The sequence below is a fragment of the Myripristis murdjan genome, chromosome 2 (genome assembly GCF_902150065.1).
Source record: "Myripristis murdjan chromosome 2, fMyrMur1.1, whole genome shotgun sequence".
Lineage (NCBI taxonomy): Eukaryota > Metazoa > Chordata > Actinopteri > Holocentriformes > Holocentridae > Myripristis > Myripristis murdjan.
Genome location: NC_043981.1, coordinates 15,207,276 through 15,223,272, shown reverse-complemented (window position 1 = coordinate 15,223,272; position 15,997 = coordinate 15,207,276). Strand labels below are relative to the sequence as shown.

General features: G+C 42.3%; 1 protein-coding gene across 1 annotated transcript in view; it reads right to left on the bottom strand.

The window, feature by feature from the left end:
* The window catches only part of ptgfrnb (prostaglandin F2 receptor inhibitor b), a 74,835-nt gene that overhangs the window by 56,026 nt on the left and 2,812 nt on the right, over nucleotides 1-15,997 (bottom strand). The window contains exons 2-3 of the mRNA XM_030070977.1: nucleotides 10,656-10,768; nucleotides 8,258-8,513 (exon numbers count right to left, since the gene is read on the bottom strand). Coding sequence (XP_029926837.1) covers nucleotides 8,258-8,513; nucleotides 10,656-10,768 — 369 coding nt within the window. The remainder of the gene's footprint in view (nucleotides 1-8,257; nucleotides 8,514-10,655; nucleotides 10,769-15,997) is intronic.

Sequence of the window (15,997 nt, the reverse complement as noted above, 5' to 3'; positions counted from 1 at the left end):
TTGATAATCCTATTAAACAACAATGAGGAGAAAGAGAGAGAGAGAGAGAGAGAATAATAAAAATACAGAAAGGGTGACAAGTCTCGAGCTCTAAGCTGGATCATTCTGTCTCTCCGTCCTTGAACGGGGCCCTGAGTTGAGTTCAGCAGCTGCAGAACCGGAGCTCTGATGTCTGAATTATCCACTTTCTTGCTGAGAGTCTCGCTAAACGGCTTAACGCTGCAGTCGGACATTTTTTTTTTTTCCTGCGAGGCGTGTCTCCTGACGCTCGGTGTCGGACAGCTTGTTCCTGATCCGCAGCGGGACGGAGCCACAGGGCCTCACCTGTCCACAACATCCAGCACCTTCATGGGGATGCATTTACCCACACGACAAATACGGCCGTGTGCACACAGATATGTTGTTTTTTTAAAGGAATACTTAAACATTTTAGCCAAAATACCCATTTTCTGACTTCCTCAGACTGATACCAGAGTAGCATTTCAGGTTAGCTTAGCATAAAGACCTGATGTCTATGGGAGTCGTTAGCCTGGCTCCATCAAAGTGAAAAAAATGAACCTTACAGCAACTCTGAAGCCGTCTAACACACACAGTGTGTCGTGTGGATTTGAAATACACGTCTTGGTAATATTCCAAAAAAAAAAAATGTATGAGATTGATAAAATTCTGAGATTATTAAGTGTAAATTTATGAGAGAAAAACTCTGAAAAACACTTGTTCTTATACTCTTATACTTATAAAGGAGCCACTTCTTACTAAATCTGATAGTAAACGAAAAACTATTTTTCAGGGGTTTTTTTCCTTGTTTTTATGATTTCTTCATAAATTTACGGCTTTAATCTCAGTATTTCTGAGTTTTTTCTTGCAAATTTGTGACTGTGTAATCTCAGAATTTTTGAGTTCTTTTCTCATTAAGTTGTGAGTTTTTTCTCAGAAGTTTACCATTTTAATCTCAGAGATAATCAGAGGTTTTTTCATGCATTTTTCTTGTATATTTACAGCTTAAATCTCATAAATCTCTGAAATTAACCTCCTCCCCCCCGCCTGGCTCTGTATTTTTGTCTCCCTACAGTGACCCTAGCACATCATTGTAGTGTTACATGTGCACATACAGAAAATCAAATTAAATCCAAACGATCATGATGCTATAGATAGCTCGTGGTCCTGCGGCACTGAGTGAAAGCCCTCGGCCTGATGGCTTCATTCGGCTACAAAAACACTCCACCAACTTGCGTTTCCTTGGCCAAGTAGCTTGCACTGCAGCCAGGCTAACAATGGAAACTTGTTCTACCCTGGCAGCCAAACAAACCCGCAGTGCCACAGTCCGCGGCCTGTTGTGTAAGAATACCACCGCAAAGCCGGAGCCGCGCCGAGAACCCGGAGAACACGGAAAGATCTGGTTACATTCCTGAGTGTTTTTTGGGAGAGCGGAGTGTGTGTGCGTCGACAGAGAGAGAGAGAGAGAGAGGAGGCTCTCGCTGCTTTGATGGAAATGCTGATTGTGCCTGTGAGGGCTGCAGATATTGTTATTGTTGTTTTGTGTGTGTGTGTGTGTGTGTGTGTGTGTCTCAGGTGGGAGGGTGGGTGTGTTTGCGAGTGTGTATGAACGTCTGCCAAAAAAACAAGATCTACCACTTTCCCTAAACTGTTAAACAAGCAGCTCACACATTTTACTGTGTGCGTGTGTGTGTGTGTGTGTGTGTGTATATGTGTGTGTGTGTGTGAGCAAGAGGACTGATGAGAGCGCAGTGATAACTACCACCTGTCAAGCACGGCTCGCTTGTTTGAGGCTTAATGAATTATTGCGCTGGTGTGATATGACATTCATCTGAAAGACACGACTGATTTTCTGGTTTTTTTTTTTTAAGAAATAAAGAAAGAAATAAAGAAAGGAAGGAGTGTGTGTGTGTGTGTTCCTGTCAAAGTCAAGGAGATACATAAAAACAAAACAGGGTAAGGTGAAGAGTGGTGAGTCAGTGTGTGTGTGTGTGTGTGTGTGTGTGTGTGTGTGCATAAAACACACCCAAAGGAGAGGCTTATGACTTTCCCACACAGGTGACGCAGTTTTTTTTTTCTCTCTCTCTCTCTCTCTCTCTCTCACACACACACACACACACACTTCCAGTAACTCTCACTCCTGTACATGTTTAGTTAGGAATATTAAAATGGATCCTGGTTGATTTAATCTCAGCTTCCTGGAACTATTTTTCCTCTCTAAATGTGAGATTAAACAGTTAAACCGTTCTTATCCGAGCAGCTTGACCAGTTTTTTTTTTTTTGTGTGTGTGTGTGTGTGTGTGTTTCTGATTCTGTTACAACACGTGACGCAATTAAGGAACCGCTGAACGTCCTGTCGGGAGCTTTACTTCCCTCTCCAATGCAAACTACCTTCCACAAACAGAAATTAGAGGCCGGGACATTTTAATGCTCTGATAAGCCGCTCGTCTGAGGTGGAAGTTAATCATAAAACCGAGCGGCAGGGTCGGCGCGGCGTTACGGGCGGTTTTTTTTTTTATACGAGTGTCTTCAGGCTCACCGTCATGACCGATCCCTTTCAGATCATTTGCATGTTTCATAATCGGGACCTCGTGGTCACGAAGTCGGCGGTGTGCGTGAAAATGAGTTTGTGTTGCAGTTTGGGAAGGAAAATCAGTAACTCGAGTCAAATGCGTGTTAATGTTTGTCTTTGAGAAACAATGACAAGGCGACATGATGAGGAGTTTTAAAGCGGAGAAAGACAACATCCACTGCAAAAATACAACACTGGGAGTATTTATATGAGAGCAAAATGGAAATTTTAGTCTCTTTTGTTCACTTTCATAGCAAAAAAACCCCCAAAATATCACTTTTAGCTCATAAATGAATGCAAACAAAGCATATTATGGCAGTATAAAAAAAACAACAAATCGTGGTACCCATTTTTCAAATAAATTAAATGTTTTTTTGTGTCTTTATATTGGAATAATCTGCTTTGTTAGCATTGGTTTGGATGCTCAAGGTGTTATTTTGGGACTGGCTTGGCAGAAGTCATGTGTTTTACTTCCATGCCTGTAAATAATCTGCAACGTTTCTCTATTCTTGACCAAATCTTTCAGGAAGGAGGTTTTAAACAACTGGTGAGCAGATGAGTGCAAGAGGTGGGAGGTGACAGACGGAATAAGGAATGAGGAAATTACATTTATGCCGCTTTCATGTCCAATAGGAAAGATCAACTTTGAGCTTCTTGAGACAAAATGCTCACTCAGCTTTCACACGGTAAATTCTACTTGACTTCTACTTGATTTATCCAACTTCCTGAATTCTGGCACCACAAACTGGGAAGTGCCGACGGCCCTCAGAGCATGAATGGTCATCAATTTCTGCAAGAATTTGCTGGGTTTTAAATTTGTGGTTATGAAAATGTTTGGCACATTTGCGGTCGTGTTTTACAGGAAGACAAAGTGTGCTTAGTTTTATGGGTGAAACAAAACACGCCAGGAGCACAGACACCTCCAGCTCGGTGCTTTGAATCATCAAGTCATCTGACAGGTATTACCACAAAACACTGTTGGAATGCATATTTGACGAACCGCAGTCTATGGCAAATACTTAATATTGCGATTAAACGATGTTATCCGCATTGCTTTCCCCTTGAATAAACCATATTCATTTCAAAACAAGTCGTGTATGTAAACAACGCCATTTGCTGAGGAGATTTTCCGCCTCTGGAGAGCGTTTTTATTTTCATGCATCACTGGACTTTATGGCCCGTTTTTACTTTGCAAGATTTAAACACAACACCGTTCTGTTTGAGCAACAAGAAACGCAACACAAAGCAACTTTAACATTCAAATTCCTCGATATCGTATGTGTTGTGTTACAGTGACATCATTTATCGTTCCATTTGGGGCCAAAGATGGGATACTATTCTCAAAAACGTCAACTGAACATTTTATTACTGAAGGCAAAGTTGAACTTTGGTCGAGTGTGTAGCTCCCTGAGTGTGTTGTGAGTCCACATGGAGGTGAAATCTCCTCATTAGCTGCTCTGTGCTCCCCTGAGCCGCTAATCCACAACACTGGATTTGCATCTCTACTCACCCAAAATAACACGTTAAACACACGAATTAACACAATAAAATCGGATTATGCCAACAGGAGCAACAACAAGTCCTGGTACCCATTTGTTTTCATGTAATTACAATTATTTGTTAAAGTGCTGTTTCCTCCTGGTGGAAGGTTACAATGTGGCAGACGCTATCTGCCGGATCTACTTTTCCAATGCAAATAGGAAAGTAACAAGCAAAGAGACGTTTAATTTCCTCAAAAAATGGGAACCGGGATTTATCGTTTGTTATATCGGCATAATCCACTGTCTTCATGTCTGTTTTTTTTACAGTATGGAAGTGATAGAAATCCAGTGTTGTGGATTAGCAGCCCAGGGGAGCACCGAGCAGCTAATGAGGAGATTTCACCAGACAACACACACACACACACACGCCACACCAAAGTCCAGTTTGGCTTTAAACCTCCAGCCAGTTGCTAGATGACACTCCAGGCTTTGCGGGCTGCCAAGAAGCCTTCAGAATCGTTTCAAACGGTGGGCTTTACATTAGAAGGAGGGACGAGCATAAAGCGCGGATAAAAATAGGACAATACTGGACATCGGCACGGCGATCCAGCACTGTGGGAGCGGTGATACTATGCGGTGCTGATGTTGTGCTGCGGTGATGTGAGCGCTGATGGCGGATAACAAGGCAGAACAAATGATCTGCATTTTGCTCTATCAATTAGGATTAGCCTGAGAGGAGTTTTCAAACCCTCAGCGACCTCAACTTCACTCGTTTCTTACATAACCAAACAGCCTCGGCAAGGCAACGGAGGCACTGCGTGTGTGTGTGTGTGTGTGTGTGTGACTGGTGATGAACACGGTGCACAAGTCTCGACTGGTATAGACCCCGCAGCAGCGAATCTAACTCATTTCTCCATTAAATGAACAACACACACACACACTTTCTCTCTCTCTGTACACACAAACATACACAAACTCAGAAACATTCTTCATACACTGCTAAATGCGCTAGTCAGTCTAACACACATGCTTCACTTATACACACTCACACACACACACACACACACACACACACACACACACACACACACACACACACAGCGCTGCCTAGTTAATTCAGGTCTAAATTTAACAAGGTGTCTGGGGAGCCATGCTGGGAAGCAGAGAGCAACCGAACATGATGGTGCATTATGGAGCGAACTAATTCACTGTCAGATAATCCCTACTCTGTGACTTCTCCATCCCATAATTTTCCAGGGTTCACGAGTAAAAATTAATTCTTAAGTTCCTCTGGCGTGACGTTTCCAAACAAGCGCCGTCGTCTTCAACGCGGACGACAATTTCGCCGTTGTTAAACATTCCTCACGTTCCACCACCGACCAGGTTCTGCAGGTGGCGCTCTTTTCTCGTGGCTGTCCGCTCATGAAAGCTAGAAATGCAGTCATTTTTTTTTTTTCTTTCCAGGGAAGCGCAAGAGTTACAAAGAGGAAAAAGCTTTCACTCATTGCTCATGGCTTGAATCACGACTGACTAATGCGTGAATCAGCGAGCGGCGAAACTCGCCTTTATTTACACGAGAATCAGGGCTGGCCGACTCATGAGATGAGATATCGTCTGGGATTTTGGATTTTCTGTTATTGTGGTTTAAGTGTTGCTTTTTCTGGTTTTAAAAAAGGTGCATTACGGAGAAGAAATGCAACTTTCCAAATGTGACTGCTGGAGCTTTTCTGTTACTTGCTTCTATACCTGCCGGGTCAACATATCCACATTACTAATCTATGTACCTATCAAAAACCTCTTTGTTTAAACATTCTGTGACAGCATAACACTAAAATCTCGTCCAAAAAAAAATCACTGCAGGCCTTATAATAAAGCAACTTAGCAGTCATCCTCTTTTGTTTGCCGTTCAACTCGTTCTGTGCTTCCACTGATGAAGTCAAAGAGGCAAAATCCTGCCAAAAAAAAAAAAAATTATACAGTTGCGCCATAAAGTTGGACACAAACTCTGCTTATAATTATCATCCAATCACAATCAGAATCAGAAATACTTTATTGATCCCTGAGGGGAAACTGTGTCAGCAGAGTTTGTTCAGTTTCTCAAGAGAGGGATATATTATAAGCATAAGTGAAATTATGAGAAATAAAAAAAAAGAAAAAGAAATAAGAAATAATTTGTGTAGAAAATGTAGAAATATGTGCATTAATCCTCCTTGTGCATTAATCCTTGTTGTAAAAAAGTGTGTGCATTATGTATAAATATGTGTATTAATCCTATTTCAACAATAATTCCAGAAATAGAAACAATGAGGCCTCATAAACACAACTTCAAGTCGAGTAGTACTAGTGGGTTTTAAATGCCGAATTACAGCATTCGGACTATCAATTTCAGCAGTTTGCATGTGTGTTAACAGTCTTTACAGCACACCTTGGCATTTTACATTACCATGTCATTTTTTTTCCCCAACAGCCACCTGTCATATTAGAGAGGGGAAAGTTTCGGTATTTTTCCTTGGTAATCACCTTGTTAGCGTTAAGTAGCATTTTGTATTGAACCGCCGAGTGCTGTTAGCTGCAGGCTAGCTCGTTAGCATTGAGCTATGCTGTTTGCCTGCAGTTAGCATGGGAGCCCATTGGTTTCAATGAGGTGTGCTAACACCGGCATATGGATTTTACCATTTGAAATGAGCGGCTGTAGTCCCTCGGCGTGAAAGAGTGCAAAAAATTGTGGAAAAATAACAATTACAAGTGAAATTTTTTTTAGCGTGCCACTTTTTTGATCTGTTAATAGCATGGAGGGGATATTTCTATATTATTTTCCTTTAATAATCTTTTAAACGTGTTTTTTTTAAAGACATTTAAAGAAAGGATACCAATCTCCCGGTTGTGAAAAAGAGTCGGGGAAACAAACACACGGCCAAATGTGTCCTTTAAGTCGGGAAGCCGGCTAGCTGGAAATGGTTCCACTTATTAGAAACTGCCAAGTACTAGAAACCATCTCGTTTAACATTTTCTGTCTCAGGGGTGATTGGAGAATGCTTCACTATACAATATGATGGTATTTATATTTTTGCCTCTCCGTCTCTCTCTCACACTCTCCATCTCTCTCTCTCTGGCCCTAATTTGACATAAGCCAAGTACTCCCACCTGACATCTGCTCCCCACCATGTGTGTGTGTGCGCAAGTGTGTGTGTGTGTGTTGAGGTGTGCATGTGAGACACATAATAAGCCAGTAATTGTCTAAAACTAAAGGGTGTGTGTGTGTGTGTGTGTGTGTGTGTGGGAGGATATACGGATATACGTGGTCAGTCGAGCGTTAGTAAGTTATGGGGATGGCTGTTCAACGGACCGCACTGACCATGGCCAGCAAGCTTCAGACACACACACACACACACTCACACACACACACAGTAGCCTTGGCCAGAAGCCTCATGCATTAGCCTATATACTATGTTAAATTATATTAGGCCTCATAAAAATACATGCACCATTAGCTACACCATTTAAAAAGAGAAAAAAAAAAAATCATCCACTGATCACATTTAAAATTCGAGTGTTTTTACTTGAATTTAAAGTGTCCAACGTAAATTTTATACGACTGCACGGCTGTGGAAGTAAGCTGAGCGTCTGACTCGCCGGCCGGGTTATGTGCGGCAACATAAATGTGTCAGGCCCGTTCTTTTCGACAGTTCAGTCTGTGTGCGAGCGTTTACACCCGAGACTGTAACCTAACGTCTGGAGCTGCTCTGCTGACAGCCAGCTGGAGAGAAAATAGTACCAGTGTGGTTTCGAGGGTACAACCGATATAGTTTGGCTTCAAGCTGATGACAGCCAGTCTTCTGTGCTGATACGCACTATTTTCTTGCCAAGAAAAAAAAAAAGAAAAGAAACAGTATTCAGTGTTTTCCCCTGAATTGTATTGTTGCCAGGGTGGAGAGGCCACTGCAACAGCATTTAGACCAACATGAGACACTAGAATCCTCACTGAAATTCTAGATAATAGTATTATCATGATTATAACACAGATTTATGCAAACTTTGAGTGGATTCTGATCAAAATGACTCATTAAAATTAGTTCAGGTTAAGGTCCTTAATCAAAATGACAAAGAAACAGCATCATTTAAGACTACACATGCTGAAGCTGATTGCATTTTTATATCAAATAGTCACACACACACACACACAAACACACACACACCTCTCTCTTACCAATGAGCTGGACCTCGGCCTCGTAGTTGCCGCTGATGACGAAGTCGGTGCTCGGCGTTTTGCAGGTGTACACGCCGTTGTCCGTCGCCCTCACCTCCTCTATCCTCAGGTCCACCACGCTGTCGCCGAGCCGCGCCACCGAGATGTCGCCGGCGGCCACGCGGCTGCTTAGCGACGCGTGCGAGAAGCGGCTGTCGAAGGTGGAGATGACCTGTATCGCCGCGCCGTCCTCCTTTTTCATCACCCACTCAAAGTCCTGCAGGACACGGCGGGTTCACGCCAGATGGGAAGTTGGCGGTAAAGTGTAAAAGAGAGCACAAAGTCAGGAATGCTTGTGCACTTTGTTTTTTTTTTTTTTTTAAACCTCTACTTATCAAGAAAATTACCCAGAAAACTCCAAGTATCCACCCAGCATACATTATGTGCAATAAACACCAACAACTCAGCGATGACTTGGCCAGATGCTCAGATTTCTGGCTTGCAAAACTCACTTTCCAGCCCATCCGCTGTTTTGGAACAAAAACTCCCCACCCATCGGAGTTTCAAGACACTCCCGATCCACTGTCTGTACCAGGCACTTTATCCATTATTGATGATACAAGACAATTCTAGGGACACAGGAATATTTTTTTATTTTGCTCCATCTGGCCACTGTTACTCCATCCTGCCTGCTCTATTATTGGTTCCTTTTAAAGTTCTGCAAATCTAAGTTGAGCCCGCAGTCCCAGCATCCAGATAAGAGCATCCCACAAATATCTAATAATACTCTGTTCCTCTATCGCTCCCGATGGGGGAGTCGTCTGTCTCGGACCGCCACCACCTCCTCCTCGACAAAGCCTAAAACACCAGCTGTGTGTTCAGGTGAAATGAGCCGACTCCCGCCATTCTTTACACGAGATATGAGGATTTGTAGGTGCGAGTTTGTGTTTGCAGTCGCAGATTGAATGAAGAAACCATACAGAAAGGTGAAGTTGGGAAGCCACATCAGCTAAAGACAAAGCAGAACTTCCAACATCCGCCGGACAAAAAAAGCTTTTCCAAAATATTTTTCAAGTGCTTTTTATGTGGAAGTTATCAACAGGGAATCAAATTACTTCACTTTACAGTCAACAGTTTCTAGACTGCTGTTCTAATTACTTTTAAGAAGGTGCTGGACATCACATTATTAGTGATGTCCAGTGGTGCCTACTTTGGTTTGCAGGTGGGACATTTGTTAAACGACGTAACCATAAAACCATAAAACCAATGAGTTGTGCACTTTCTGACATTTCTGACAATCCTCACTTCCACAAGGGATAGTTTCGGTTTTAGTTTTGGGTTTATTCTTACAACTAAAGTCAGGTTTCAGCTTAGGGTGAGGTAAAAGGTTACATGTGGGGTTTGTTTAGGTTTCAAGGATGGGGCCATATTTGGCACTACAAGCACGACCTGACCTGCTACCTTGAGGGAGTGTAACGTGTCTTTAAAGTTGTAAGAGGTTTAATTTAACATTTATTGTAATGCACTGCCATGGATGTACTGCAGCCATTGGAAAAAAGCAGTTCCAGGTATAGTAATGAACATTAGTTGTTCAAAACTTCTCTACAGTCAACGCAAAAATAAAGTTTTCAAGAACGAGTATTCTGATGGAGTCTAACGAAGAGTAACAAGAAGCTGATTGTCACGAAAGCTGGCGGTAGGTTGTGTTACGTACAATTATGAACGATAGAATCACCATTTTAATGCAGCCTGGGTTGAAAAACACCAACCTCACCACTGATCATCAACAGATTAATTGTCATCTATCAGTTTGCCCTTACAATGGATGTCAAGGCAGCTACATTACTGAAAAACAAATTGACTCTCACAATCATCTAATTAATATGTCACATAAATTTCATCTGAGGTGCTGCAAAGCCAGAATAAAGAGCAGTTGGACTTTTGTCTGAAACCTTTCCTCTGCACACAGGAGCACTCAGGTTTGAAAAAGAGAGCATTTTCCATTCTTTTCTTTGAGAGTCTCGCGGCTGGAAATTGCATGACCTAGTAAGCCAGCCATTTAACACCCTGCTAATCCCCTGCTTTCTTTCAGCAACCCAAAAATAACAGCATGCATGTAATCTAAAGATTGAAAAAGATAACTTGTAAAAAAAAAAAAAAAAAAAATCACAATACACTCAGAATTCAGTTTTTGTTTTTCCACTGCAAACAAGCCACACATGCGAGGCCTGTGGGAGAAGATAATAGTAGTGCATAGATTTCAACCTGTACAAATGACAGGACACACTGCTCAATAAAATTTTGCTTGATTGTCTTGCAAAGTGATCAATAATCCTCATTGAAATCAGGACAAACAGTCAACAATTTCCCTCTCTTTCCCGCTTTCGCCCCAAGGCACACGCCGCCCCTGGTCTGTTACCTGCTCCCGAGGGCCGCTGTACTCGGCGACGTCACATCGGATGGAGACCGGCTGCCCCTGCACCCGAATCAGCGGACCTGGAGACACCTTCACCACCCTGGCTGAGCACACGCCTGGAGAAACACAGGGGAGACGTGGAGAAATGAGGCCCGTTTACTGATAAAATAAGTCGTAACACACTTTATGAGGGAGTTCAGCGATCTTCCCACGACTCAAAACCTCCCCTGCTGCGATGATGAAACCAGTCAGTCTGCAGTTTTAGTGGTAAAATGTGTTGATTGCATTAGAGATAATAGAAATATAAGACATGATAGCAAGTCAGTCCTTGTTTGATTTTTTCCCCCTGTGGTGAATACTATTCATTTTGCCACTTTCTGCTCGGGCAATGTATGGATCCACCATGCCAATGAAGCAGCCACTGAAACTGAAACTGAAACTGAGAAAACAGAGGGCCAGAAAAGGAGAATTTGTACGCGACAGCCATGGTTACCAGTGGTCGGTATGTTGCTGGGAGTGTTAGCAGCACATTTTGTGGAGGAAAGTAAAGATAGTGAGAGACAGATGGGAGGGGGTGAAGCGACAGAGAGAGAGAGAGAGAGAGAGAGAGAGAGAGAAATCAAAGCCTTTTTCCACACAGAGATGAACGCCGGCTTGCACCCCATATTTACCCTTTGACCCGAGCCTGTTTGCCTTTTGGCCCCAGCCCTAATGGACTGGCTTGGTCAAAAACGAAGAAACAGAATTCCTAATCGGCAACAGCGCAGAACCAATCAATACTATTAAACTCATATAGTCTCATTTTAACTTCCTGCAACTGATAAACATCACACATAGGGAGGAAAAGACCAGTCAGAGGCATTTGAGGCACAGGAGAAGCATGTTTTGTTCCCAGTAATCCATACAGCCGTGCAGATGCCACCCTCGAGTTGTTTTTGAAGGTTCACCGAGTCGTTTCGTCGACGTCTCAAAAGGTAAGAGGTGCCACTCGGCTCCGTGGCGCACCAGCTTCCCAACAGAAGCGTTCACATATTTGCTTTTGCTGGGGAACAGATGATGTGTGTACTTTCCAATTAGCAGCAAGCCACAAAAATAATGATTGCTAGAGTAGCTAGCATACTGGGTGTTAATTAACTGAAATGGCAGGATTAAAGCTCCTTTTTTTTTTTTCCCCCGCTAGTATGATGATAGGTGCCTGGCTGGCCAAGCTCAAAATCTACCTGACATGTTATGTCAACTGGCAGTAATGAGTAACAAGGACCTTTATTTTATTATGAGATAGTGCTACGCTCCTATTAGGGCTGAACAGTTAATCAATTTTTTTTATTAAAATCACACCATGGCCAAGTGCAGTATCCAAATTGCAGCAGCTGCATGCTTTCGTAAAGGTGAAATGTGAGAAAAATACATCATAAACGAAATATGGAATCATTTCACATGCAGCTATTTTGACAATTTGACCTCATCATTATTATTTTGAAAGTTAGTCCTGCGAAAATAAAAGTGAAGTCGGCCACTTCGGTGATGCAGCCAGAGGCGCCGACCCCGCCCACAGTCGCTCAGAATAGAACGATAATTGCCGTCAGTGTGAATGCATGGTGAAAGAAAAAAAAAAAAAAAAAAAAAAAAACATTAAGACTGGCTCCAGGGTTTCTGCACGGTGAAGTCGTCAAAATTCAGGTTTCAATGTGTTGCTGCTAAACCGGAGAAAACTGCAGCGTGCCCCTTTAACGACACCAAATAAGCCCAGTGGGGATAGGTTACAGAACTAAGTGACAGCTTCTCTTTTGGGCCTGTTTAGACAAGCTGAGAGGGACGACACACATCACACACACACACACACAGACACACACACACACAGACACGGGGCTTGTAGTAACGTGTGTGAACGGCAGGCATGCCACGGCTGCTGTGCTGACAGTCGAGTTCATTTATTTCTGCATCTGTTTCTCCGTGTATCTCTGCGTTTGTGCATGAGCCGCCACCTTCATACTGTGCAACAACACACACACACACACAGACATACACACACACACACACCCTCCTGTATTTTATTTGGCAGGAAGAACAGCCATTGGTTGAGGCACAAGTCCAGCAGATCTCAAAGAATTCCCCAAAGCAGGAAGCAAGAGGATAGAATCTGTGTGTGTGTGTGTGTGTGTGTGTGTGTGTGTGTGTGTGTGTGTGTGTGTGTTTGTGTGTGTGAGAGAAAAAGAGAGCGATTTATGAACACAGGTGATTCATTTTCCAGGGTTTATCACATAAGATGATATTTCATTCCATTTCGAGGCTTGGCTGTGGCTTCCTGTCCTCTTCCAGTCCCTGCAGCTCACAGATCGATTGACATTCCCGGCTCCAGCTGAGGGAAGCACGGATGAGCACAGCAGACAGTAAAACCGGGACTCGGGACTTCCTTGTCAATCAAACACTTTCTTTTTTTTTTTTTCTTGGGGTTTCTGTTTGGTGAAGTTTAAGTCTGTGTCGGCGGCCTGAGCTCTGAGGGTGTGACGGCTCTGAAATGCTCTGAAATGCTCCTTTATAGCAAAATCGGGCTTTGGGAGAGTGGACATGTGGGTTAAGTGAAAAATCCTCATCAGCTGTTTCACTGTGCAGCTAATCTACAATTCTCTATTTCTATCTCTGCAACAGCTTCCAAAATAAAATATACGCACATAATCAAATGTGAAAAAAGCTGTTTATGACAGTAAAGGAAGAGGTTAAAGGATCAGTTTGTGCAGAAATGGCGTTATGAACTACAGAACATGTCCTCATGTGATTTATACTGTGAATTTAAAGAAGTTTTTAAGTTTGAAAAATATTTACTCTGTGAAAATAAGAAGTATAGTCAGGCCATCTGTAATCTCCGAACTTCTAATAATAGACTTCCTAAAATAATAGGTAGATACAAGGGTCTGGAAAGGAATGAAAGGTTTTGTAACCTGTGTAATGACGGCCACCTGGGAGATGAATATCATGTTTTGTTTGAATGTAAAAATTTAATTTTGTCCGAGACCAGAAATAAGTACTTGCCTAAATATTTTTTAAATCGCCCATCTATGTTTAAATGTATAGCTTTATTGAAGACTGATAATTTACAAACAATATGTAAATTGGGTGCTTTCTTGAATAAGGTTTTGCCGCTCTTTAAATGATCGAGTGCAGGCTTGTTTTTTCTTTTTACTTTGACCTGTGATGACTCAATCTGACTGTTCATCATTTATTTTGTATTGTTTGTACTCCATACCACAATTGTGGTGAAGAGTTAATAAATATGACTATGACTAAAAAAAAAAAAAAAAAAAAAAAACAAGTCCCGGTTCCCAGTTTTTCGCGTCGTTCCAGTTATTTGTGAAAGCATCAGGTTGTTTCACCCTGGCGCAAGACTGCAATACAGAGGTTTCCTGCAGATGCTGCGTGCCAGATCTACTTTCCAATTCAAACAGCAACAGCGAAATAACAAGAGAAGAGACATTTGGAAGTAAATCGAGCAATAGAAATACAGGATTGTGGATTAGCAGCCAAGGGGAGCTGGATGAATCGGGAAGTTAATCACTAATCACTACAAGATCGCTGATATTTAATAATGAAGGTTTTTTATGCTATAAAGTAAACATTTCAGTAATATTCCTCTTGTCAGGGTGAAAAAAAGCCTCTCAAACTGTATTTAGACCAAAATGGGACACAAAAGCCCTCTAAATAAAATCCAGAATAACATCAATAATAAATTAGCCCAGATGCCCAACCCCTCAGGGAGAAGGCCTATCAGTTCTTGTATATTCATGTCAGATAACATGGACAAAACGATTAGCTGGTATTTTGGGGCCTAAACTTGGGGTAAAAGCGGTCAACCGCACTAATAATGAAGAGAAAAACCAACCCTCTGGGACTGATTGGCAAATGTGATTTTAATAAAAGAAAACGAATTGTGTTATTTGGTGATATTACTGTTGCAAAGCATATGACATCAAGAAAGTATGAAGCTGTGCATGCTTTGCCTGGGGGGGGTTGTTGGTAAACCCCGAGCCAATATGACAAATTGATTCAATCAACTCAAGAATCCTCACAAAATCCACTGTCTGAAGGTCAAAGCTGCTCCAACTTCCTTTTCTCTCAACTCTAAATGCCTTTTCCTCTGTTTCCAGAAGCAGAAAGTACGATTATTACTGCCACATAACACAAAATGAGTGCAATATATCCGTGGGGGGTTGATAGGCTGGGCTTGTTGGAGACAAATGACTCAATGATAACACATTTCTGGCTTTCCCAACTCACTTCCTGGCCTGTAATCCTTCTTGGAACAAAAGCTCCTGGAGTTGCTAACAAGGCATTCACCTCAAGACTGTAGAAAATAAAAAAAAAAAACGTTTCCATATTGTGCTCAGGCTTAACAAACCTTCCTGTGATATGGTTTTGTACCTCAACACCACGACCGCGAAACCTTGCCCAACCTTAATCGTGCTTGTTCTTATCTGGATTTGCTTTTTGTAAACCACAATCCCTTCTACAAAGACACTATGTAAATAAACTCGGCATGTTTCTGGAATCCAAAGTGGCAATTGTAAGGTCAAAAAAAAAAAAAAAAAAAAAAAAAAAAACAGCTGCTGTAGATAGGCTATTGCTTGCTTTTCATAAGAAGAGTTGACTGTATTGATTAAAGGAAAAAGTAACCTGCAGCGGGGCGGTCTTTAGGCTCTAAATAATTCCTAAATTCAACTCAAACCAACTTAAACCCTAACCTTAACCATGTCACAACAGAATTAAGTAACAGATTCTCAACATAACCTTCCCAACAAACCCATAATAACCACCGACATGTAGCTTATCTGGCAGGACAAAGGGTCCCAATTTGCCAAGGTGACTCCATAAGGCTGGACCGAGTCTGACAGCTCCCGCCACCCAGTCCCGGGCAGCAGGGGGCGCCACATGGGTGAAACCATGTGACGTGTTGAGGCGCGTTGCTCTGCAGGATTCTGGCAGACAATCACAGACGTGGGCGAGTGCCTTTTCTCTCAGAAAACTCACCTTGCAAGCCGCCTGTGCCACCAAACCTGGAGCCACGGGGCAGGTGTGAGATATGGAGTCTGTCATTCCTCACACTTCACCCGACCCTAACCTTAACCAATATGCCGAAATGCAACTCAAAAGCATCACAAGGCACATTAAGTTGGAGTACAGCATGTCCAGCGGTGGGGTCATAGTTTGAAATTTAAAAAAGCCTTAATCGACCAATCAGAATCGAGTATTCAGCATTGTCTTGTACTAACATCTTTAAGTTGGTTGAGGCAGCCTCACAGTATCAGATCCAGCACTGGTTATCATTTAGAGATGGCCGTTCTATGGCTCCC